The sequence below is a fragment of the Telmatherina bonti genome (genome assembly GCF_933228915.1).
Source record: "Telmatherina bonti genome assembly, chromosome: 2".
NCBI lineage: Eukaryota > Metazoa > Chordata > Actinopteri > Atheriniformes > Telmatherinidae > Telmatherina > Telmatherina bonti.
The window spans coordinates 20,745,716-20,773,219 of record NC_136620.1 but is presented as its reverse complement, the minus strand read 5'-3'; the positions used below and the strand labels follow the sequence as shown (position 1 = coordinate 20,773,219).

The 27,504-nt window shown below is 37.3% G+C and overlaps 3 protein-coding genes across 3 annotated transcripts in view; all 3 read left to right on the top strand.

Annotated features, from left to right (window-relative positions):
* pik3c2a (phosphatidylinositol-4-phosphate 3-kinase, catalytic subunit type 2 alpha) overlaps positions 1-2,037 on the top strand; it is a 52,308-nt gene extending 50,271 nt beyond the window's left edge. The window contains exon 33 of the mRNA XM_079253801.1: positions 37-2,037. Within this exon, the coding sequence (XP_079109927.1) occupies positions 37-219 (183 nt within the window). The 3' untranslated portion in view covers positions 220-2,037. The remainder of the gene's footprint in view (positions 1-36) is intronic.
* A 1,272-nt stretch (positions 2,038-3,309) lies between these two features.
* rps13 (ribosomal protein S13) lies at positions 3,310-7,388 on the top strand. The gene is made up of 6 exons (XM_079250875.1): positions 3,310-3,357; positions 3,898-3,946; positions 4,038-4,116; positions 5,839-6,008; positions 6,704-6,804; positions 7,310-7,388. Exons 1-6 carry the CDS (start codon positions 3,335-3,337, stop codon positions 7,341-7,343), a joined length of 456 nt encoding a protein of 151 aa, XP_079107001.1. The 5' UTR covers positions 3,310-3,334; the 3' UTR covers positions 7,344-7,388.
* A 461-nt stretch (positions 7,389-7,849) lies between these two features.
* LOC306764003 (uncharacterized protein) lies at positions 7,850-12,104 on the top strand. The gene is made up of 3 exons (XM_079250986.1): positions 7,850-8,220; positions 9,021-10,330; positions 11,016-12,104. Exons 1-3 carry the CDS (start codon positions 8,061-8,063, stop codon positions 11,244-11,246), a joined length of 1,701 nt encoding a protein of 566 aa, XP_079107112.1. The 5' UTR covers positions 7,850-8,060; the 3' UTR covers positions 11,247-12,104.
* Positions 12,105-27,504: the final 15,400 nt, after the last annotated feature.

The following is a 27,504-nucleotide window of genomic DNA, read 5'->3' as shown; positions in this document are numbered from 1 at the left end:
TGCTTGTTTTAATAATTTTTCTTCTCTTTCCCTCAGCTGGTGTACACCGGCTACAGCAAAGAAACACTTGGTCTACGGGAGCTGCAGCTGAGCGTGCTCAGTGCTGAGTCACTGCGTGAGAACTACTTTCTGGGTGGTATTACACTCAGACTCAAAGACTTTGACCTCAGCAAGGAGACAGTCAAGTGGTACAAATTAACGGCCGTCCCCTACTTCTGAGTCCTGTAGATGATGACAAGACGTGTATTCACATCATATGGGAAATACAACAAATGTGACCTTACTTGAAAAATTTGGTTGTCTCAGTTTCGCAATACATAAGGTCTTTACCAGTCAGGATTTGTGGCCTTGGGGGTAGACACTGGTTTCTCTTTGGGATGAGGAATTTCTGACAATTTCACATTTGAAATATAAACAAGAATTTTATTTCTTTAAATTGAACAAACCAAATTTGCAATTTCTTTCTTATGAATCCTGTTGTAGGTGGTATAATTAGGATCTCATAGTAAGACGTGGCAGTGTTTGTAGCCGAAAAAGTGCATCACAATTTACAAACATGTTGCCCTGACTTGATTCTGATTCATCTTATTATGAGTTTGCTTATTAGTTTCATATTGCTCTGTGGGTTATTTTCATGTGACATGAATGTGTTCCTCCAGGCACAACTTCAAAGGGCAACCGAACAGACCATTAATTAACCCTGGAAGGGGAACTTGGTCTCCATTTTCACTTCATCTCTCTACCTTTAAACTAATCAAGATTGTTTTTGTGACAAACAATCTCATGTCTCTCTTTCTTTAAGTATAACAAAGAGCTGTAATGTTTTGTACATTTTGATATTAGAGGACCAAAACGGCTTACTTTCAGAAGAGTATATATTATATATAGACTGACATGTATTTTTTAAGGAAATGAGAGGGGCTCCTTTTTACACTTGTTTATTTTCTATATAGATCTATAGGGGGCAACAGAGGATTCTGCTTTGCATCGGACAGTTCTGGATAGAAAAGTCTAACACACCATTTACATGAAAATCAACAGTGACCTTACGATTCCCCCAAAATGTGCCAAATTTGATAGAGAGAACAGAGAATCAAACCACTCTCCCTAGTAGGGAGCAGATCAGGGTGCCTTTGTTTGTTCTCACAATCTCTTTTTAGTGCTCATCTTGGCCTTATTAATATATGTATTTTAATAACAATGTGATATGTCCTCATTTAAGAAAAAAAATAGGTTCTATAAAGTTAAATCAGTAGTTCCTCCAGAGCAGGTCTGGTGCCAGACCAGAGGCATCATGGTCCTTTCTAACAGTGGACTGTCACTAAATGCACTCGACTAGGTTTTTCTTTCATTCTATTACTTGACTGTTTTGTTTTTTTTTTGTTTTGTTTTTTTTTACATAGCACACTTTAAAGGGGAAATTGTATTATAAGCTTTGGAACACACTCTTATCTGTGTTTTAAAAGAGAATGACAGACACCTTAATAATCCTGATCAGAAGTCAGTTCAGTGGTTCTAAACCGCAAATGAAGAACCAAGTCCCTCTTTGAGTCTGGACATGAGGCTGTTTCTGCTCCCACTGCCTAAATGTGGTTTAATGACGTTGTGATAAATTACTGGGCAAAAAGTCAGCATTAACTGCCAGTGAGGTCCAGAGCCAATAAGGTTTCGTATTTAAGTGAGAAAATTGTCTGAATGTTGTGATCGGCAACTTTGATGTAAAACATCTTTTCAAGAAGGGAACAAGATTCTGAGCAAGAGTTAACTGCTTTTATCTCCACCTAACTAGAAAAATGTTGTTTAAAAAAAAGAGATAAAATGAATTTACAAGAAAAGCTTTTTAAGATCTGCAGTACAGCTGTTATGTCACACTATAACTGATGGTGGTTTTATCAGCTCTTATAGTGACTGTACAATAAATTAGGAGAGTGTGTATTAACATGGCCAGTTATTTATTCTTAATTCGTGACCTCTAGCCAGAATGGATCAGTGTGTACTGTAATCTCTCTTTTCCTAAAGCAAATTAAATGTTTTTTGAATGAATATTAAGTGTCACTTTGTGTGAGGATGTGTGTATGAGCTCTGGGGACTGTACTTTAGCTGAATTGTTGAGTAAGCTTCTCTTTTTATCCAAAAACCTAAAAAAAAATCAGTTTCTTGGTGAAACTGCAGACTGTTTAAGAAAACATGACTGCAGATGCATGTTTTTTTCCTTTAAATTGCAGTTTTTTCTTCTTTGAACTCACGAGTAAACAAAACACTGAAGAAAACTGCACTAGCAAGCTAACTTCTTAATCTCTTTATTCTTATAAAAAGTTGTTTTTCTTTAAATTATGACCGTTTATATTTGAGTTTGGAGTGTATTAACTAATTTTGTCCTTAGCTGGGCACATAAATTCATTTGTATGTGATGGGGAGGTAGAGCTAGAAGTCAAACCTCTTTTATTTAAGAGCTATCAATTGAATTGAAATTGTTTTGAACATATAAAAGGCAAATAATAGCCATACAGTATTAAACAGTCAAAAATAGTGATGCACAGATAAAGCAAACAAACTGACAACTTCATAGTCTTTATACATATCTGAAAAGGAGTGGGAGGAAGTAAAACCTTATATTATCCCAACCCCTCCTCCTTTTGCATAGAAGTAAATCCTTTTTTTCAGCTTTATATAAAACTATTTTATTTTTGGTGAAAGATAGACTAGCAATATGTTTAGGGTGTATTCCTGCCTCTCGCCTGCTACTTGCTAAGATAGGCTCCAACTTGATACTTTGAATCACTTTGCATGAGTTTGGTCAAGACTATTGTAATCTATTTTTAATATATTAATCAACATACATTGATACATAGAACTATTCAAACAATATGTGAGGTGGATACATTATTTGATACAGGCATGTGACTTGCATTATGTTTAAACTTATGTCAGAATTATATAGACAGCACTTTTTCAGAAAAAATAAATTAACTTTTTTTTTTATTTTTTTTTTTTAAACAAAGTATCACTACCACATAAAGTAATTATGATACGAACGGTGACAGGGAAGCTTATCATCGGACTTCGTCATACTTTAATGATACTACCGACATAATGGTATTTCCATTTCTTTTTGTATGCTCTCTTTCTCGATAAAATACTGCATTTGATGTATATCAAATGTATTTTATGTATATTTTATGTATGTATGATATTTGGAATGAAATTAAAATTTAAAAAAAAAAAAAAAAAAAACGAATATACGATTGCTTCCTGCGTGGTTACGTCATTTCCGACGCAAGGGCAAAATACCATTTTCTGTCGCGTGTGCGGCCTCTCTTCCTCTACCGCCATCATGGGTCGCATGCACGCTCCCGGGTGAGCTCTTTTTATACCGTTAAAACCTTGATTTCATTTATGATATATCGGTTTCAATTACACAACATGGCTTGTTAATATTTTCTGGTTCACAAATAGAAAAAATAAGTTTGTATTTTCAAGTTTCAACATGGAAAAGGGTCTTTAGTAGACTCACCAGTGAACATCCATCTCAGGCAAATGCGCTAACTTGCTAACACAAGTAAGCGCCTTTCTGTTTTTTCGTGGACATACTGTTTTCTCTTCTTGATTGCACTATGTCATTGAAACAAAAACATAATCTGTCTTGAACTAGTGATGAGATCAAAACATTGCAAACACTACCTTATAGTTACGGTGCATGCCGTGTACTATATGGTACGAAGCCAAAGTTAGCCGGCCCAGTTCCTGCATTAGGGGTTCAATTGTTTCTTTCTCTCTCTATCTCTCTTTTTCTTTTACATATTCAGCGTGTGTATCCCCAGAACAGTTGTTTTTCCATTTTTCTAATCAAATTGAGTACTCATTGTAACTATACATGTTTTTCCCCTCCCTTCGCAGAAAGGGCTTGTCCCAGTCAGCTTTGCCTTACAGGCGCAGTGTTCCCACTGTGAGTATATCTATGGCATTACAGTATTTTAACTTTAGCTTCTCAGTGAGTTGGTGTATTAGGTGATAATCCAAGATATTTCTTCTTGTAGTGGCTGAAGCTCACATCTGATGATGTCAAAGAGCAGATCTTCAAACTGGCCAAAAAGGGTCTGACTCCCTCTCAGATTGGTGAGTTGTTATACCTGAAACAGATTGCGTCCATTACACATATAACGTTGCCGTTTTAAACAGTAAAACTTGTTTTTTGGGTTTTGTTTGTGTATGTATTGGGCATGTGATGTCCCCCTCCCAAGATGCAGAAAAAAGAAAAAAAAAATACAGATTTTTATAACTTTCTTGTTCATGAGATTGGTGTTAATGCTGTCATGACTATTTGGAAATATATTTGGAGTGGTAAATAAGACTACACATAATGAAAATTTAGGTTTTGTAGAGCATTTCTCCGTTGCACACCCTGTAATTCAGCTGTTTTGGGTAGAACCACCAGCATGTTTGACAAAGTAAGACATGTTAATTGGATGTTAATGTACGCTCAATTTTGAGTAATTCAAGTCTATCCTTAACTGCTTAGCTGTGTTTTGCTTTGTTTTTATTTTAATTCAACAAATAAATGTGATAACAGACTAATTATTTAATTGGGTTTTGGAGTTTTAGGTACCACAAACGCACACGGGGTCACTGATTCTGCCTGTAAGATCAAATAACACCCAACTCAAATGGATCCTATGAGGGTTTTACATGTATTTGTGCTCCATAACAGCTGACTCAAATTGATGTCTTTTTGCAGAACCTGATAGGTTGCTAGATCCCATTTAATATAATTGACGAGTGTTGAATTAGGAATACAAGGAAAAAATGTTAGATTGCAACCCTCGTAGGACCTAATTGATTATCTCTGGTACGTATATGAATACATATAAAAGCAATGACATCCAATCATACATACAGTGAGATTTATTTTAATGATTGCAATGTTTTATCCAGAAAGGGGACTTATTCAGTTTTAGTTCATGTTTACAGTCAGCGTACAATTGTAAGTATCTCTAATGTAGTATAGGATAGACTAACGCTATTGATCATGTCGTTAACAAAAATCTTGACATGTCAAGCGCTGGTTTTAGAAGACAAGTAGTGGATGGGATGGTTATGTTTCTTTCATCAGTGTTTAATGTTAATGTATACCTTAGATTAGCCTTTTACTTATATATCACACAGGTTAATAACTCACATTAGCATTAACATTTTTTTGGGGGTGGGGGGGGGGTGGGGGGTCTTGTACATAAAAGATTATCTTGACCTCTTAAATGTGAGCTGCTTAGTATCCTAACAACGATGCAAGTTGACATTAACGTCATGTACCGACTGGCTTGCAAAGAACTTTATTAGGAAGTTCAACAATCTGAATCAGATGTATTGGAGAAGGAACACATCTAAAACATGCAGGGAAGTGGATCTTGTGGACCCAGATTAAGAAACATTGCTATAAATGGCAGGAGCTTTCACTTTGGTGACTGCAAGTAGTTTTAAAAAAATGCAAGCTGTATCTTCCATATTTATTTCTATTGTTTTAAATTATGGTTATTTATAATAACGACCTTCCTAAGTAAAATTGAAGTCTTGTTGAGAAGCTTTCCCATTGAACTGTTTTTGCTCAAGGAGATATAACTCATTCGTCAAAACAGAAATACTACTGATAAACTACTGATATTGGGGGCAATAGGTTGTTGAATGATTTAGAGTTCATAGATTTTTTTCTTTGTCCATATTTAAAGTTTTGCTTCTAATACATCAGAATTAATTTGCCAAGTTTCAGGCCTACTTGAAAGATCTTAGAGGTTTATTTTGTTTGTTTTGGGGTTTTTTTGTATTTTTTTTTAACCCCTTTTCTAGGTGTGATTCTGAGGGACTCGCATGGAGTAGCCCAAGTACGTTTTGTCACTGGCAACAAGATCCTGAGGATCCTCAAATCCAAGGGTCTTGCCCCTGACCTGCCTGAGGATCTCTACCACCTCATCAAGAAGGCTGTTGCAGTCAGGAAGCACTTGGAGAGAAACAGAAAGGTAAGTGTCAGACCAAAAATACTCAACTCTGGCACTATTATTATTCAGAAAAATACATTTAATTTCTATTCAAAACAGAGGGAAAAATAAAAAATATCCCCTGCCAAAACTGAAGAAGCTTAAAATGAAAATGTCCTTTTAAGTAATGTAACAATTCTAGTTATAACATGTTAAAGTATTTTGAACTTTTTTATGTTTTCGTTCACACTCTTCATTAATACACATTATGTGACAGTAAACCAGAGTGTGTTGAGGCTTCAGTCTTGTCAGAGCAGAGATGATCTCCTCCTGCTTAAGCAACAGCTGCTCCTTAGAAGAGTAAACGATGCACGCTTTCAAGTTGCACACCAAAAGTCTTGAATAACACAAGAAAAAGTATCTAGACTTGTTGACAGTTGCTTTTTCCTTAAACTAGCTAGAGGGGACTAAAAAAAACTAGTTTTGTTTGTTTTTTTTCTTCAAAAATCAAGTGTGTGCATCAGTGTAATTTGACAATTAACATTCCACAATTAAATGCATTCGTGCTACAATTTTTTATACACACATATATATATATATATATATATATATATATATATATATATATATATATATATATATATATATATATATATATATATAAAATTTTAATACTTACACAAGCAGATTTATTCATTAAAATGGTTTTATTTATTCTTTTCATATTTCACTTGCAGGACAAGGACGCCAAGTTCCGCCTGATTCTCATTGAGAGCAGGATCCACAGGTTGGCCCGTTACTACAAGACCAAGAGAGTACTGGCCCCCAACTGGAAGTAGTATGTATTGTTTCTTCAGTGCCTGTTTCAACTTCACAAGTTTCTTTATAAAATGTTCATAAATTGATCAAAATGTTTTACAAATTTTGTAACCACTTATAACAAAAAAAAAAAAAATTGGCATGTTAAATTAATTGCAGTTTTAGAGGTATGGTACCACTAGTGAACTATATAGTTTATGATGCTAAATTAACTATATGCACAATTCATTGTCCTGCTCTTCACTTCTGTTAAGAGTAGTGATATTTCTGTTGTGCTAGAAAAAAAGGAAGGTAAATTAGCAGAATGGTCACTTGATGGCCTTTTTGCCAGTCCCCTTCACACATTAAATAATTTTTTTCCTGCATTCATTTACATTTTAGGCATCGGACTATGTCATTCCTGTAATGTATCTTACTTTAGTTAGCTAGAAATTAAATATTGCATGTATGTCCAAATATGCTCTAAAAATTATTGTCAGATCATTTTACCTCTATTTATATATATATCTATTTTCTTTTTACAGCGAGTCTTCTACAGCTTCTGCTCTGGTGGCATAAACTCAACATCTTTTGGATTAATAAAAGTTTAAATTGGAAAATGTCTTATTGGCTGGGTTCCTTTCTTTCCTCTGTCTTAATGGTGTTTTAAATCTGGAAAATAAATTTTGTTTGTAATTCATTCACATTAATTAATGTTAATATAATTTTGGCCGAGAAACATGTAAATATTTGACTTCAAAAAGTGCAAGTGTAAGAAATGTTTATTCGTTTTCCACAGTATCAGAAGATCTTTTTACTTTCCTTCTAAAATTTCGTTTTAGATCATTTGCTTTACTAGTATGCCGTGGGCTATTTTAAGGGCTTTCCCGATCGCCGAGGAAATTACGGGCTCTTTCTATGCGTCAGATGTCACGTACCGTCAGGGGCGGGAGAAACCGGTGTACTAAGTGGAGTTCTCTGGGTGATTGACATGAGCTTCGTCCAATCACTGTACGATGTGACGTCACAGGCTTTATAAAAATGGGTTGCGTCGCAACATCGAGACAATCCTACTACAACGAAGACAACAGAGAAACATGGAGAAACTGTACGAGTACGTTTGACGAAGAAGAGCAAAAAATGGCGCAAACCTGCCCGAAAATGAAGCGACAGCATACCGACGTATATCTGTCACCGACTAATACCCGGAATCTGTTGGGTTTCGTTGAAGAATACCAGAATACGTGAAGATTTTCTGTGATACTCGCTTTAATTGGAGAAGAAAGAAGTTATAAAATGGCTACTAGTGTTTCCGAGAGGGGCTCAGAGCAGACGGCTATGGAGAGGTTTGGGAGCGGAGGAATGGCACTTCTGCCTTGGACTAAACAAATCCTCACCGTGCTGTGGGAACAGCTTCGGCTGCTGGTTCAGGTCATTTACTACACTTTCATGTCAGGTGAGAACCATATAGCATTGATACGTGTTTTGTTTGTACTTTTACCTGCCTTTAAACTTTTTTTCCTCTTTTTTTTTTTTTTAACCGAAAAAATGGTGAGCTATTCAGAAATGCTATTGCGTGGGCAACTAGGGAGATTTTTAGTTAGTTTCCTCTTAAACTATTCACCGCTCAATGTGGGTGTTTTGCTGGTTTCACCTTCACCACCCTCATGAACTTTGTATAAGCTGGTTCAATACGCCCAAACCAGGAAATAAAGGGAAATGTTAAAACTGATTCAATATTAGTATTAAAATTCTGACACGACATTGTTAGTGTAGTGTACGATATGGTATTGGACTTATTTGCATGTTTCCTTCTTGTTTACATTGTTCCAGTTTCGTGTTTGGTGGTAATTACCACCTTAATAACGTTTTTATTACAGCATACTAAATTAATTATTGGTCTAGGCTTAGACCAATAATTAATTTAGTTTAACTGTATGTATGTAATAATTTAATTTAACTGTGTGCTTAGACTCTAAGCAGACAGTTACAAAGCACCTTTTTCATATATTACAGTGTAAATTATTTGCCATGTCAAATTTATCCTTGATATTTATATTTTACTTGCAGTGTGACAGGAATATTGTTGACGGTCTAAGGGAAAATAATTCAGCACAACTGTAGCAGAAACTTCCTTTCAGTATGTTTTTTGAATAGCAGAAGTTTTTTTTTGTTTGTTTGTTTTTTCCCATTAAGTCCCGCTTTAATTCACATCATTGTTGAAGTCTAATCCACTGTTTTCTTCCTCCTTTACAGTTTTCCAAATGTTCAGGTTTGAAGTTCATGTGAGAATCACTGATGAAACAGGAGAGCACATCCAGCATATGAGCACAGCAGCAAACTCACCAGAAACCTTCCTGTTCTCCTCGGTGGTTGGTGGTTCAAATCCCCTCTCTAACTTCTGTGCTGACACCAGCACAGGCAAATCAGCTGCTGAAGCCCTGCTGTCCAGCCTGCGTGCCGAAGATCTGTGCTGCGGACTTGTGGACGATTTTGTGTCCAGAACAGCAAGTAAAGAGGACAGCATCTTTCTTGGACACCAATCCACGTGGAAAATGGGCTTCCCCGGTGAATGGAACATCTTTGTATCAAGCAGCGACAGCTGTAGTTCAAACGACGCTCACCATAAAAGCTGTGAGAAGGTTTTCAAACAAGATTTGTCTAACGAGAAAGTTTTCCAGCAGGACACTTCTGAGGAAGAGAAAAGTTTTCTTTGGAGCAGTGAGGAGGAGCAGAGCATAGTTGAATTTGACAGTGAGGAAAATAAGGCACTTTGGGAGTCTTTGTCAAAGTCCAGTGATCCATACAACCCTTTCTTTTTCTCTGCTTGCATTTCAACCAACACAGACATGGGAAAAATTAAAGGTGAAGCGAGAGACAACAGCGAGGCTGACCTTAAGTCAGTGACCAAGGCCAGTGAAGAGATGTTGGGGTCTGCAGGGCTGAACATGTTGGTCTGTCGCTCTGACAGTGAGAGCAGCTGGAGCAGCTGGGCCAGTTCAGAGGGTTCAGTTGCTGATACGGACAAGGAGGAAAGTGACAGACTGTGGGAGTTCTTCAGCAGTCCCAAAGACCCCTACAATCCCATGTGCTTCACTGCCAGCACAGTGAGCTGCATATCTCCCCAAGCAACCTCTATCACCTTATCTAAACAACAGGCCTCACTTCCTGCACCTCCCCCCAAGCCTGAAGCAGTCACAGAGGAGAAGGAAAGCAGTTTTCCTCCATCTGAAGATGATGAGGAAGAGCTGCTGTGGAAATCTCTCTGTCAAAAGGATGACCCATTTCACCCTCTAAATTTTAAGGCCTGTCTTCATAGTTCCTCAACAACACTCCAGCATGATGAAGACCAGACTCTCCCTGATGCCCATCACACCAAAATTACACCAGCAAAAGCAAAGAAGAAAACCAAAACATCCAGAGCTGTCAAGCCTACTCTCCCAGAGAGGCAGTTCAAGAATCACTGTCACCCAGACAAAACCCTGGCACCCTGGAAAAGACCCAAGCAGTCACCTCAGTACCCTGCAGAGAAGAAGGAAAGCAAGGCCAGCGCCACACAGAAAAAGGTCATTATTTTTTTTAGTTATTAAAGAGATTTCTAACAGTAATAAATATAGCATTAACTGACAGCTTATGATATAAGAAGTCTATCTAGCTAACTTTTAAGTAGCAACATAATAGGAATGTTATTTGCTATTACTTTTATACTATTTTATATAACGCTTCAGTTGAATTTACCCAGACATAATGAAGACCATGCAGTCTTTTAGGTTAGAACATAATCATGTTGGGAGGAGGAGTGGGTGGTGGAGGAGTGGGGTCACAGGATGCTTCTGAATTTTATGGCATATTGTGACAAAGTCAGAGATAAAAGCTGATTTCTCTGAGTGACACATGTACTGCAGTGTGTTAAGCACTGTTGTTGTTTGGTGTTGGTTAGCAACACTGTTGGTAGTCATGACCATACTGGTCATGTGACTCCAGTGAGTCAGTAGAGAATTTGATTGTCAAATGGACAAGGGATGTTACAGCAGGATTGCAAAATGACATTTCAAGCCTGTCAGTAAATACTCTGTTACATCAGACTCCAAATATAAACCCAGAAGTAGAAATAGAAGGAATGACTGATTTGTGTTTATTTTAATATATTGGGTAGTGTGACTATGTTCTTGAAGTTATTTAATTGACTGTAATCTTGTCTTTTATCAAAATGTTCTGAATTTTTGCTTCTTATTTTATGTTGAACCTTAGGTGCGGTTTTCTCCTCTTGTCCAAGTCCATGTCATGCACACCTGGCCGTTTGCTCGCCAGGCGTCTCGTAAAGGACACTGGGAAGAAATGGCGCGAGACCGTGATCGCTTCCGAAGGCGAATATTGGAGACAGAGAAGGCCATCAGTCACTGTTTCTCCCAGTCCCACAGAGAGAAGATCCGGGCATACCTGGACGGTGCCTTGAAATACTTCGAAGGTCCTGCACACTGAATGTTTTATTTCCTTTTTGGATGAGAACTTTGGATTAGTTGCAATGCAACAGTGATTTTTGATTTAGGCCAATTAGAAATTGTATGTTAGGCCATTTTTACATGTTTGGTGTCAAGTGGAACAACCTTGTACCTCAAAAAGGTTTGTTTTTTTTTACATTGTGTACCTGTTGCACTGACTGACACTTTCTCATATTAACCTCAGCATTGATGTGTGGAATGTTGTTTTTTTTATATGCCTTATATAATGACCTAGTAATGTAACTTATTTATGCTCTATGGGGCTTGTTGTTTATTTTTTAACATTGTTTTGTACATTTTTACATGTGTGAAGCAACTACAGCAGAGGTAGGCAACTCTGGTCCTCTAGTGCCACAGTCCTGAAAATGTTACGAGTCTCTGCTGCAACACACCTGGCACACATCAGAAGATATTAGCAGACTTGTTCAGGGCTTGACATCAAATTCTGTACAAGTCTGGTAATTAGCCATTGATTTGAATCAGGTGTATTGCAGCAGGGAAACTCCTAACATTTGCAGGACTGTGGCACTCGGCGACCGGAGCTGCCTACCTCTGAACTACAATAATGTCAATGTAGAAAACTAATGTAGTGAATGCTGGTATCATAAGAAAGCAGAGCTTTATATTACAAAGTGTTTTGGGATGTTTAATACAAGCATGATAGAAACATATCAAGGTCCGGTGCAATTCTTGTCCCCTTGTTGAAGTACTTTTCACTTTGATATGTATTTTTGTTTTATGTATTTTTCTATATTATTGCATTTATTGGCAGCCTTTTGATGTTAAGTGTGAAAACAGGCCTTTTTAAAATGTGCCACAACACTTTGTCTGAAGTAACTCAGCTTTCATGGTAACACCATGTAGCCTAAAGATTTGTTTGTAGCAATTTTGATTGTAGTTATTCTGTTGAATCAATAAAAATTGTAACTATATTGTTTTGTTTCTTTTCTTTTCTTCCAAATATGTCTTAACAAAAAGCGGGGAGGTATCAATTCAAACTGAAGTACAAGCAAGTGTTAGATGATGTTGGAAAGCCGCATACCACAGCAACAACGCTATGTTTGAGACTACTGTTAAACACAAACATACAATCAGGATTTTCAGGTCATATCTAAAAGTGGAAACCAACAACACCAGACTCCCTGCAGTCATATAAGCCAGTTTAACCTCTCATCCTGCTTGGACACTATCAGCACAGTTGGTCTGTGAAGCTTTCAGTATGCGACACCAACTGGTTTAGTGAAACACAAGCACATCTTCATCTTTTAACATAGCTACATGTTAAACCATTCAAGCCCCTTTAAAAATAAAAGTTAAACCTGTTCAGTCTCTGATTAAATGTGCATCATCTATTTCATACATGCAAATGTCAAAAATTCTGTTTTGGCATACATTTTTTCTCCCTGTGCTCCTACATTGATCAATACTTAACTGCTTTCCTCTCAAGCTTTTTCTCCTCAGTTTTTCTAGTCTTCATACCCAGTGAGGAGCTCATAATTCCCCAGTGGGTTGTGAGTCTCTGTGCCGACTGACTACTGTGAGGCTGTCGTCACACCAGGGTTAAAAAACACAAAGTATGATGAAATGACTTTCCTAAGGGAGGAAATCAATTAACAGGTCTCTCTATCTCAGGCACACACACAGTATGGTGCAAAGGTGAGTAATCAACTGTGTCAACTCAGCAGTAGGTCTTCATCTGCTGATGTTTTCCCACCACTATCCACCCTGCACATTTGGTATGTAATCCATCACCTGCTGGTCTCACACACACCCAAAAAATAAGAATCTATTTATGCTGGAGGTTTAAAATGAGTCCAAATCCAACTAAAACATTGTTTTAATTTTTAATGGGACTTCGCCTCAGTTATGTTTTTAATATTATTAGCCTGATGCATTTTGTCATCAGCACCAGAAATCATTCTGGTCTCGTTTAAAGCAAGTAAACAGTTTTTTAAAGACATGTTCAGTTTTTTAAAATCATGATACTGTTTGATTAAATTTGGAGCTCTCCTTCAAAATAAAATCAAGATTTTCATTTGAAGTACAATTTTTAGATGAAATGTGTTTTTGTTCTGGGTGACCTGATAACATTTGCGGTGAGCTGAACAACAGGCTGTTTTTCTGTGGTGTGCTTACACAGTGGTGGGGATGTACTGCAAGTGCATTGGGGGTTCTTTTGTTCATTTAATCTTCCTGGCGCTACAATTTCCATATTGGATTTTCCTGTTAATGAAAACACTACAACAGGGTTTTAGCTGTTAGCTCACAGTGAGTAAACAGCAAAAGGCTCATTGTCCTGCAGCATGGCACTGCAACAAGACACACACATGGGCAGTTGAACCCATGACTTTCCTGTAAGAAAACAAATAGCACAGCCTCTCATCCTTGCCTTCCATTTTTCTTCTTGTACCCTCCTCTTTCTCCGTATCTTTCCACCCCCCATCTTTCCCTTCTTCATCCTCTCCTGTATCATAAGCTTTGTGGCCCAGGCGACCCCGTCTCCAGGCAACCAGCTGGATCTGCGAGGCGTTGAAAGGATTGCAGGTGATTGCAGCAGTGGCAGAATCAGCAGCAGCAGGGGCAGTGGGTTTTTAAGTTACACACACACACACACACACACACACACACACACACACACACACACACACACACACACACATACACACGTATGCATGTGATGTGGTTACCCCTCTAAATTGCCTGCAAGAAAAGGGTATCTCTCGGGTAACAATTAACCAATGATGCAACCTACCAGCAGCTATTGTGTCTGACACTGATTCACACAGACAGACTGCATGTGATGCAGAGACAAGAAGTCTATTCTGGGTGTGGACTGAATGTAAACCCCTTTTAGCAAAAATCTTCAAATTGTGTTCATTCAAATATTCTTTTGAGGCAAATTAGCTTTTAAAAATATGAGAACATACTCATTCATTTATATCTAAAATTGGAAGAATCTTCCACAGAGGTTCTAAAAAATTTCCAAATCAGATAATAACCCCCCCCCCCCCCCCCCCCCCCCCCCCAAAAAAAGAGACCAAAAAAACCTCTGTTTATAAACATTAAGGGAAAGCATGAAATAGTGAGTAAGTCAGTAAATACTTAGCAGTTCCAACACAATAGTCATGTAGATTAGTGTGACCAGCACCAACACCCAAACTGGATCGTGGGTGGTTCAGGATGACGTCTTGAATGAATGTAGTATTTAATTTCAACCACTAGGGGGCGCACAATTTCCCCCCTGGTACGTGACAGTTAACACATACACACTTCATTCATGGTTAATGACTGATAAAAGCAGGAAAAAGACACAACATTGAAAAAAACCTTTATTTTTATTCTTATTATTTTCTAAATGTATTTTATTTTTGGGTCTAATTTCAAAGTACAACTGAGTTTATTTAAATTCAACTCACCCCAATAGAATAAAAACAACAATAAAAGATGCAACTCTTTTAAAAAAATGAAACCATACAAACTGTGTTTTCCCTTAATTATGCATAACCTCGTTTTTTAAATGGAATTTAGGCTTTTTTAAAGCTAATTTCTGGAGACCAGAAATACAAAGTAAACAACGACTCTGCTGCCCTCTGGTGATACACGTAAACAAAAACAGATAACGTCAATGTTGTTTTTAGAGGTCTGTGAGCATTGGAAAGAACAAAATCACCTTATTTTGAAACCTAAATTTAAGAGATTTTTAAGTTTTCTAAAAAATAATTAACAAAGTTATTGTGAGAATATTGTGTGTACCTCATCCTACTGTTATGTATAAATAAGGCTACTTTTATTCATATAAACAAGAACATCTTAGTTCAATGGACTGAAGCCGAACAATCCTTGCTGTGTAATCCCATCTTCTAATCTGCTTTTGGAAGGATTCTCTTGTCCTTAGCTAGTTAATGGACCTGTTTCAGACTAATAAGCAGCATTGGTGGTTGTTTTGTTAAAGATAAGAGTTTCTTCCTATAAAGCCTCTTGTTTTAGTGCTCTGGATTTAAAATAATCTGGAATTTGAGGAGAGACAATTATGCGTCATCATGAGATAAACAAAACTCCTATATTCATGCTTTTGTTCTTAGTTTAGGAATAAACCAGATAAATCTGGTTAAATCAGTGTTCAGTTCGTGGTTTGATATTTACTAAGATTTGTAACTGCTGTAAGGTATTCATTGCAACTGATTAGTTTTTATTCTTTATCTTCTCTATAAAGTCTTTATACATTGTAGTCCACGAAGATTACAGTTAGTAATCATGTAGGACTTTAGTTGCCATTTTGTCCAGACTGCGGTTCAACACATGACATGCACAACAAATGCTTCGAATTAAATCCTTTATTGCCATATCCAGTTTAAAAGAAAACATTAAACAAAAGTTCAGCCAGTCACAAGATGCCAAATAAATCTTTTTCTTCTTTATATTACTAGTTTACATACTGATACACAAATACTTTTGTTGTTATTGTTTTCTTCATCAGATCAGAGCCACGATGATGACATGTGCTATTCCAGTGACAGCTTGGGGGCATGGGGATTTTTATTAAGTCTGGAGGGAGGTTGTGACAACATGGGAGGAGATTGCATCACAGTGAAATCAGAGCTAGTTAAGTTACTTACATAGAATGACAATAAAAAAACACCTACAAGCAAAATTATTTGATTACATCTGTAAGAAAATACAAAAAAACAAAAAAAACAAACAACAAAAAACAAAAAAACCCCAACTTCTTACCCAAGTGCATTAGATTCTATGTCTACATTGTTATTGGTAATATGGAAAATCACAAAATGGGAAGGAAGTATTTTGAAATTACTGTACTTTGCAGTTTAAATGGATAGAATTTCATGTAAATATTTTTATTTCTTTTGTATTGAAATGAAGAGGATGGAGCAGTTGTCTTGTGGATGCAGTTCATCCTGATATCCAACAGAGGGAGACAGAGTCACAGAAAGCTTTTCCCGAGAGCTTTTGATCCAGAGAATCAACATGATTATTTGTAGAAATATTGACAAAAATGAACAGCTATGCCTGAAATTAATTTCTTCGTAAAATGTGTTGTTGTTGTTGTTTAAAAAAAAAAAAAAAAAAAATGTAGTCACTGAATACAGGACATTTTATTGTCATAATTTTACAGTGAAGCATTAATTTGCTCTTCTTTTTCCCTGAAGCTTTTGATATGTATAAACTCTCTATGGTTCAGGAAGTTTTAAAGGCCTCAGACAGTCTAAGTTGATAGTTAGATCCTGAAGAACTGACTGACTGACTGATTGAATTAATCTTCATAGTTTTATTTGTTTTGACATGGTCCACCCCAAGACTTTTATCTACATTCACTTTTTTTTCATCTGTAGAATATCAAAGCAACTAAGGCCTTTAAAACATTTTTATTTTGTTTTGTAAATGTGAAGATAAATACGTTTTCATTAAAGTTATAATAATGATCTGTTGTGACAAATATCCTATCAATACCATCATCTTATGATTTCTTGCTGCATTCATTATAAGCCTTCCTTTGTATATATTTAAGGATAAAATGCCAATTATTTGAGCTAAATAAAACTGTCAACAACAACAAATTTTCCTTGATGGGTTGTTGAAAGTTTCCAATAAGATTTACATCAAGCAATCTAACATCTTGGCATGACAGAGCAACAAAGGACTGCAATTATGACATAGAGCTGTTTCTCTGTTTGCTGCTTGCAGCCAAAATGAGGAATGAAGTTTCTAAATCCAGACCTGTGCAGAAAGGGTGAGGCGCCATCAGGCCTGTGGGGTTTAAACAAGTTGCATTTATAAGTTGAATGCATTTTTGACTCTGCATTTACATGAAAAACAATGAAAGAAAAGTGCCAAGAATTTGCATGGCTGAGCTGAGTCTTTGCCACAAGAGGCTTTGGCTGCTTATAGCCAGCGGATGTTGACGCAATGTAGACAAGAGCAAGGAATCTGAAACTCATCCTTAGTTACACATTATGACTAGAGAAACAGGGAGGAAGAGAGCAGATGAAGACTCATCTTGTTTCTGTGTGTCTTTGTCTTTGTACTTGAAGGTTCTGCTTGCTAAGGGCCTGAAGTCAAGCTAGAATTAGCGACTCTGTTAAATAAACAGAAATTACTATAGAATTCCTTCACCATGTTTGAATAGCTGGGTGTGGCATATTGTAAATATGCCTCAACAGATGCTAATTGTTTATCTTAAAATCCTCTGATAAATTAAAGCATTTGTCTTCATCTGATTTACTTACTGTAGCAGGCTAAAATTGATTAGTAAAGAAGTAAATTCAGTTTGTTCTAGCAAAAGTGTCCGTCAGCAGTCGTGGACTGCTAGGACAGGCTTCAGCTCCCTGCTAACCTCTCTACATCATAAGCATGACTAAAGGATGGATGAATATCCAAGCTCTAAAAAGAACAAAAGGAAGCAGCAAGAGCTATGAGTTGCCTGCAGATGTCAGTACTACTTACACCTGTTTTGCCTCTAGATGGCAAACTTAAATGTGTTTGTATGTAAGCCCAACTGTCGATGACAGTGTAAGTTATTTTGTGCTTAACGTGCACATCTTCCAGTGATGGTAAACTATCAGCCACTGACTGAACCTCGCACATAACAGAGTTCTGAGTCCGGATATAATGCAAAAAAGACAGCGGAGGTCTGTAAACTTGCACATTTTAGTGAGACAGTACAAAGACATACTATTCATTATCTGCATCTATTACAATAATATGGGTACTTAATAGAGTCCAGGTGCTGAACTGGCCAGACCGCAGTTCAGATTTTCTTCCTATTAAAATCCTCTAAGTGTATCATTAAATGCCATATGTGACCAAGCCACAGGACAGATGAGGTTGTAGCAGCTTATGTCAATCAGAAATGGGAAACAACTCCTCAGTTATCAGTTCCTAGACCGGGTGCATCTGTGGAAGAGGGTGCTACACAGTGGTAGAAATTACCCTGTCCCTACTTTTGATGAGACATGTTGCTACCAATATGAAAATAAAAAATAAAAAAACAGTGCATTTCTTTAAAAATTTGAGGATTATGTTCTTGTTTCGATAAAGCAAAAGTTTATAAGATTTACAGATAACCAGATTCTGTTTTCATTCACATTTTACACATGTTAAGTCTTTCTTAAGAAATGACGTTGTACAGTCTAACTAAAATTCATATTGCAAATGTTCATTTTCTACATTCAGCTGCATCTGTGGGAAACTATTTGTATTCCTGCTTTTATATTTTATTTATCAATTAGCTGGCAGCTTTATGTGGCGAGAGGCCCACAGTGTTTACAGAGGTTGGCTTGAGGCTCAAATCCCCATCCTGAAGCTAGTCACACATCTTCCGTCTCAATGTTGTTTGCTTTCTTTGTTTTCTCTTTTGTCCTTCAGCAGCTCCACACACAAACATAGATAGTAGCTGTCCTTTCGGGTGTTGCTTTCTGCAACATGAATGAAACAGAGAAGCAACAGGCACAAACTGATAAACACATCAGCTGGTTACTATTTACTTTGTTCAATGCATTACTCTGTCGGTAAACCATTCAAAATTAGACTATTTTACTCAAGTATTGGAAGCATACAGCCATCTGTTTGCATCAGCCACATCCTGCAAGATTAAAGGCATCCTTGGTGTAGCTTTTAACACAGACACAACATATGACTGATTGATAAAAGAAAACAAGGACATCTGAGTAAAATAATGCCAGCATGCTGGAAAATCAAATAAAATACATGAAATAAAGAAAACTCAACTTAATTCAAACGGCCATTATTCAGGAAAGAAAATCATTGGGGGAGTGAGTGTAGCAGTCAGGAAGCAAATGTTTTTCTCTGAGTGTCTCTGTGCATTAAGAGCATCTGCACTTCAGTTGAAGAGGGATAGAAACGAAAGAGGCAGACAAGAGAACAGGATTGTGCAGAAAGGAGTGGTATCTGTCTGGTTAATCAGAAAGACCCTGATATAAATGAACTGAATGTTGAGAGATGCCAGTGTTTAAGAATATTATTATCTTGAAAGTATATTTATATTTTATATAGAAATGCACTCAATCATGAATTTTGCCATTGATTTCTACATCCATACTTTTTACTTTTATGTACTCGATTTCCTGTCTAGATTTCCCAATAACCACTTTGGTTTACATTACCCACTTATTCAAAACACACTCTTTGAAGGGGCATATGCATATTTTCCCAAATCTGATGAGTCTGATGTGTGTTTGTGTGATTTCACTCAGCAGGACTTTCTCTGGAGCCACCTCAACATCAACAAAAACCAAGCTCTGATCGGGTAGAGTGAGGTAAGGGCCAGACTGAGGTTGGCACACACTAACAGCTCAGGGAATCTTTCTACCAAGTGATGTGTGTTTGTTTGAAGAGATAAAGCGCTCAAAAAGCAAAAAGAACAATGAGATGCTTTACCAGCCAAGCTCTGGAATCACTTCAGTAAAAGAAATCCTTCCAGCTCTACAGCAAATGTGAGTTTAAGAACCCGTTGTCCAAAAAGTGAATATTTAAAACTCATTCATATGTATAAAAGTAATTCTGTTAAATACAAGACAGATGTTAAATGTAGGTTAAAAATGCTTCAATTATCTATAGTTCACATATTTCATATAAATGTCACTAAATCAGCAAATGCAACTGATGAAGTGCCAAAAAACTAACATTATTGACAATATAGAATAGAATAGAATAGAATAGAATAGAATAGAATGGGTTCCAGTATATGCAAATTGGATGGACAAGAAAATATAACAACAACAATGACAACAACAACAATAAATATAATACAACATATATTTACGACTTATTACCCTTTAAATAAGCTATTTCAGAGATCATAGTGCAAAAGGTAGGGGGACAGAAGACAAACACCAGATTGTATTCAATAGAATTTTCTTTCTGAAAAAAAAAATGCAACAGGTGTCAAATACTATATGTATTCAATATTAAATAAATGGCATTAAAGGGTTAATAGGAAACCTTTTGCTGTCACAACAATCAAATGGTTGTCATTGGTAACAAACCAACCACATCCCTCTACAAGGATAGTGGACTGAAGAGTTTCCACAACCTTGTCATCACTCTTGTTTCTGTTCCTTCCAGAAATGCTGCATGGGTTTAGTTGTGGACAAAATAGTCCAAAAGCTGATATTACAGCCTACTGCATTAAAAATTTTACAACTATAAAGGCTGCTGTTGGTGGAAGTTTTAAAGATGTCCTCTACCAACATGGCGCTCTTAACAAGTCTATCTTAGACCAAATCAAACCCATATCTTGTACCCAAACTACTTAGGTTTTTTTTTTTGCTTTTGATTATGAGGTTATGTTTTTCTTTTTCGTTGCCCAGATGATTTATTGTGAAGTCCAGGCATCTTTCCTTCTCAGTAAGCCACAGTGAATTTTCCGCATCATCCTTAGGATTTTGGTTTTTTTTATTTCGGCTTGAAGAAGCCCATAGACTGGATGACAGAATAATTGCAAATAAAAATGTTGTTGGTGAAGTACACAGGTGATGTGGAGTCTGGTGCAGCCAGAGCATCAATACAAACTAAAACTCCAAAAAATGAATACTGCCCATAAAAACCAAGATAATGAGCTGACACTAAAGATGAGACATAGTTTGGATGAAACATCAGAGGGTAATTCTCTGTTGGCTCATAACCCCATCTTTTACTTTTCACAGATATTCAGCTTGTTGTTACTATGAAATATTGATCACTGCAGCTCTGGAATCCCTCTCTCCAGGGTGTGGTAGATGAGAACCACAGATAAATAACAACACAGCCTTTTCTGCGCTGCACACTGCATTGCAGCCTTTAGAAAATGACTGTTTTTGGTGATGAGCTTTGTTGCACTGTTTTTATTCCAGGTGTGGCTTAAAAGAAATAACATGTCTTTATGGAACACATAACAGGATGTTGTCATGAGGAGGGAGCATGCCAAGACAAGTGCTATGGACCTGGAGATGCTTTTGGAAAAGAAAACTCTGATGAACTCAGAGTTCCTTATGAGTGACTCATGACAAACTGTGTCTGACAGCCAACAAAGGCTCTTATTTAACTTAATGGTCCACTGAGGACGGATGACTACAACATGTTTGCCACAAGTAAACATTAACACCTGTCTGACTTGTCAGAGGGCAGAGATGTGATAGTGGCTTATCTGTCTTATCAGTATGGAACTGTACGGGCTGTCTGCTAGGATCTAAAGTTTATGGATGCCCTGAGGCTTCTTTGTTATTGTGTGTTTTTCGGGGGTTTAACTGAAGCTTATCACTCTGAAAGAAATTCCTCTGGAAATTCAATTTAAACTCAAGGATCTAAGTCAATAATTAGATCTCATTATCTTCATTTTTCACATCAATACTGTATTAGATTGAAAATTCCTTTTCTAGAAGAAATAGTTTAGTTTTCAGTTTAGTATATTGTAAAGTAAAAATACCAATAAATATTTATTGCAAATCATGACATACAGAAGATGAAATACTTCTACATTATAGAATTGTCAGAGCAGTCTATTTCAAGGTTATGGAAGAGGGGAGCAGATCCGCAGTAACTTCCTCCAGGTCCTCTGGGCAGATCCCAAACTGCTTTTAGACCATCTGGATGATGGAATCCATATGGCCAGTAGGCAAACATGGTAGGTCTTTAAAAATCTGCAACTGTGTGGCATCCTTATCAGGTTAATGAACCACTTCTATTGGGTAATCTCACTGCAAAGGACCATCAAGATTTTTCTGAGCCTCTTTCAGATTTCCAAATGTTTCAAATGATCCTGGCCACCAAAGAAAACTCACATCAGTCACTTCTATATTCAGCCAAGTTCTTTTGGACATGACATACTGTATGTGATTGTATGTGATGGGCCCATAGTGGGATTTGTGGAGATATTGGTCAATGGCTCAGCTCTGTGACTTTACAGAAAGTGGATCTGACCATTAGACCGGAGGTCTCCAACTCAGTCCTATGAGGTCTGCATTCCACCAGATTTTCCATCTATTTCTGCTTCAACACACCTGAATCAAATTAAATGGATCTAACAGCCAATCAGGTTCTGCACAAACAATCGATAATTTGAATCAGCTGTGTTGGAGAAAGGATACATGGAAAACTTGCTGGATTGCGGACCTCATAGGACCGAGTTGGAGACCTCTGCATTAGACAGTCTCAGTCCATTACTCTACAAAGACATATAAGCTGGAAATAGATATCCAAGTTTAGACCAAAATATGAAAATCTACGTTAGAGTTGTGTTTCCTGGTCCAAGTGTTTCTGTTTGCAGCAGCTTGATCAAAAAATGGCCTGATTCAACCACTCCTCAGCTGACATTTCCATGACTTTAAACCCCGAGAAGTGTGGATCTCCACTCTACTCTCAGATGGTCTCAGTTGGTATTAGCAGTATAATGAAGCTCATAACCCTAATAAATTATTAATAATAAAGGTCAGTGGTACCTAAAGTCAGTCCTTGAGGACCGCTGTTTTGCAGGATTTCCATGTATCCCTGTTCCAACACACCTGGCTTCAATTAAATGGATCCAGCAGCCAATGAAGTTCTGCACAGTAAATGATTAGTTTGAGTCAGGTGTGTTGGATCAGGGATACATGGAAATCCTGCAGGATTTTGGCCCTTGAGGACCGTAACCTGGCACTGCTGGTTTAGGTTTATCACACTTTCACTTAATTTCCTTTACTGGTTCTTAATTGGCTTTGACATTTCATTTCAGTTAGTTTAATATATTACTGATAATGTGATACATGTTGTGAAGGCTACCTTGAAGAAACTAAACTATTCCCTTTTAATTTGACGGTAGCAATATGGGAGCAAGAAAAGGCTGGATAGGTGATTGGTACAAATGCAAACAACAGAAAAAACTTTTGACAATGAACCTAGTTCATTGTCAACCAGTTAATAAAATGACTGGGTATAAAAAAAGCTTTTTAAGGAGGCAGTTTCTCCATACAGATATGACAAACTGCATTGAAAACTGGATTAACAAATAGAAAAATATTCTTCAATGAAAAATTCTTATGACTTTAGAGATCATCAAAAGAGTCAGACAAGTCGACATTTAGAGACAAGGCTGAAAGTCAAACTGGATGCTTGTAATAGTTGGACACTTAGGCAGCACTGCATTAAAAGCAGTCATTCTTCTCTAGCAGCATGGCCTAAGGAACACTTCCAGAAACCATTGTCTGTGAACACAGATTTCCATATAATCCACAAATGCAGGTTAAAGCTCTGTCGTGCGAAGAAGCATGATCCAAAAATGCTGCTGACTTCCTGGGATCAAAGTTTGTTTAAAATAGTCTGAGGCAAAGTGGAAAACTGTTCTGTGGTTAGATAAAGTTAAATTAGAACATTTGTTTTGGAGATCATGGACACCATGTCTTGCTAACCAAAGAGGTGACGGACCATCCAGCTTATCAGCAGACAGGTCAAAAGCCTGCTTTTGCTGTACAGCTTGAGAATTTGGGTAAGGGCAAAGACAGTGGGTACTCTACTTTACCAGGAGTTGTTGAACTAGCCGTATGTGACTCTGTTCCGGCTGAAAACAGCACTGAGATTTGGTTGGGAGGAGTTAGCAGTGTATGCAGTGTTTATACTACAACGACTGTAACGACATGCTTTCATCCCGACTGGATTCTATTTCGATTTGTTTTAGGTGCCGATTTGACTTAAATTGTGATTCTGGCAATTCTTTGATCTTGTTGATTTTTGTAGATTAAATAATAAACAAAAATCTTCTTTGCTAGTCATTTTTCCAAATTTCAATTAGGAAAAAACAAAGGAGGAGCCAGAACATTCTGCCGCTATACCGCCCAAGAAGACAAGTAAAAACATCAATAAAAATGACAAATTTTATAATGGTTTATTTTTATTTATATGGAAAAAAATAGATTTTTTTAAACAGAAATATCAGTTTTAAAATTGTGAAGCAAAAATGACCAATATTTGATATTTTTTATTCAATCCCCCGCCCCTAGAATGTGTGTGTGTGTGTGTATATATATATATATATATATATATATATATATTTATTTCTACTGGCTCCTCAATTATTTTAGATTGCCATGAGATACCATTCAAGGTCCCTGACTGGATTTTGAACTGTTTGATGGCTATAGTCCTAACCATCCATTTAACCATTTTCTTGAATTTTTCAGCATTGGTGGTCATATACTTGGTGGCGTTGGTTTGTGTCTGTTATCAACACAATTCAAAATGCTAGGAATGTATTTTCTTTACATTTTCAGGCATATCTCTGAAATGTAATAAGGAACAAGTCATCAGACTTTGGGTGTGGCTGGTTCACTGCCTTGATCCAGGCTTTACTTTTAAAAAGGATACTTGACTATAAAGAGACAGGGATGATTTTGCCATTAGAGCAAACTCAAAAATATTTCCCACAATCATTTGAGGAAACAAAAACAAACAAAAAAAATCGCGCTTCTAATTTAAATAGCTGCTTTTACAAAAGCATTTCTAGTTTTTCACTTTTGGTCTTTTTACACCTTGGTGCTGACAAATAGCCTACTAGTGTTTCTTTTTCTGACGTATGTGTATACACACACACACGCGCGCACGCATTGTGTAGCAAGAAATACATTTAAAACCATTAAAAACCAGTCGATGACCATGGCAATATCTTTTATGCTTTAATTCCCTTGTTTGAAACATTGCCGACAAGTTTTAGGAATAACAGAATTCTTAACCCCTGTGGGTTTTAAGAACTGAATAGAATCGGTGTGAGAAATGCTGACTCAAAGCCCAATGACGGCAAAACAAAAGCATCCCACCTAAAAAAACCCCCAAAACAAATAAACAAACAACAACAAAAAACACAACTGCTCTCCGCAATCACAGTCTGCTGCCAGCGCCACATCGCGTAGCACGTGTTCAGCCTTGGGTTTTCAGATGTACGGGCTTCAGCGGAGTCCCTGAAGGCAGCGCCGGCCCTGCCAGTGATCGCTGAGCTCCCGGGAGACTCCATGGAGAGGGACTGAGATGAAATAGGACTTCAGAGTGGATCATGGCGGCGCCACTCGGGCGGGACGCCTTACCTGAACACTGGTCGTACGGTGTCTGTAGGGACGGCAGGGTCTTCTTCATAAAGTAAGAGGGATATAATATGACGCCGTCTCTCCCGTTTTAACGGGAGTTGGCGGGGTCTGGCAGGCTTTCCTTCTCTTTTTTTTCTCCTCCCGGCGGTGTAACAGGTGTTTTTCTCTGCTCTGTCTGTGCGGCAGCGATGACACACGGACCACTACCTGGCTCCATCCCCGCTCCGGTGAACCCGTAAACTCCGGACACATGATCCGTTCAGGTAGCTAGCGAAGCTATTCACGTACATTAATTTCACCTGTTTTCATGTCGACCTTATGTCTACTTTACTGCTGCTGACTTGGGTTTACGTTGCGTGCCGGATAAACTTTCAGATGTCACCAATGAGTCTGTGGTCTGGTTTTATTTCAGACCTACCGCGGGGCTGGGAGGAGGGTTTCACCAATGAAGGGGCCAGTTTCTTCATAAAGTAAGTAACCTAAAAAAAAAAAGATAGCTGCCGTCTCAGCTTTTGGCACGCTCACCTGCGCAGTCGCTGCGTGAAGTTACCATGCAGCTTAATATGGCTGCTGTCCGTAATTCCCCACTAGTAGCAAAACTAATGACACTGTGGATTTAAATCAGGTGTGTCTGGGACCAACATGTTGACCCCTGGATGACCTCGCTGCTCTTATTTACTGCTCATGATATGATGCAGATATCGCTGCATGTCAGTCTAAGTCTCGCGCATGATCTTATGCTTTTTGGTTATTATTTTGTTTGGAACGAATATATTTGTGTTTTATATGAGGAATTGATATTTTGCTTAATGCAACCCATGCAAAGCCTGTATATAACAACATAATGCCAACTGACCTTTATTATTTTAGTTCATATTTTTTCTTTTCATGTTTCACTGATTTTTGGACTGTCATACTTCCAAATTGCACTTGATCTGTAAAGTTTTGCACTCTGCTCTGCTAAGGAAAAGTGTGTATATATATATATATATATATATATATATATATATATATATATATATATATATATATATATATATATATATATATATATTTGCTGCATCAACCTGTTTATTTGTTCATGTAATTTAACTGAGAATGATCAGGTTTCAGGCTAAGTGCAAACATTGTTTACTGGATAACCTTGAAAATCTTAAGCATTATCAGCTTTTTTCCATGTCCAGTTTTATTTCAAGCTGAACTAGGAGATGCTCTGGGAGTATGGCATCACATGAATGATTTCTTGTGCTTTAAACTGGGTCTATCTATGTGGATGAGGAATAAGAGAATATATCTGTGTTTCTTGCATTGGCAGGTGAATGTGCCTTTTGTACTCTGCTGTTGAGAAATCAGCTTTGTTGGATCAGTTTGGTAAATAATTTATCTATCTTGAGTTTGGGCTCCAGCGCTCTGAAACAGTGAAGTGAAAGTAGCTTGTCTGCTATGTTAGGTTCTCAAGCTTTGCCGTGTTTAAAACCTGCTGGCTAAAAACACCGATTGTCTACTGTGAAGTGTCAACAAATAGTCCGTATGTCTTTGAGTTTTTAAAAAAAATATTTTTTGCATTGTCAGCTTCACTGGTGACACATAATCAGGCCCTGGAAATACCCAAGGTTTGCGGAGAAAGCTCCTCATGCTTCAAGGACAAACTGTTTTCTTTTGCATTGGCACAGCATTTATTTATTTCCTGACAATTTCTCTAAACTTTTAATTGGCTGATAGATGGTATTTCTTGAACCCAAATAAAAAAAGAAGTAATAACAACCTTGACATCCAATATCCTTTTCACGTCAAGGGGGGCTATTTATCTAGGGGCCATGTTTTTGTAACAGCTCACCAGGGCTCCACCACTGGATCCCCTTCTATCTGAAAAATGTTTTTCATGTCTTTATTACTTGACAAAAAGAACAACACAGCCTCCTCTATGCCTTTATATTTTTTCAGATGCTCAGAGTTATTGGTCTCAGCTTATTCTGAGAAGAGTTTAATTTCTGCTTCAGATGCAGGGAAGCATCTGTCATTGATGCTTGGTTTTTAAAATGGACTTGATATGCTCTAAATTTCTTTTAATTATTGAGTGAAACCTACTGAAAGCCTCTGAATAAAATCTAAACCATCAGAAAAAAGGGAAGAGGCTCAGGGAAAATTATACTCATCTTTTTGGTAAGACATAAT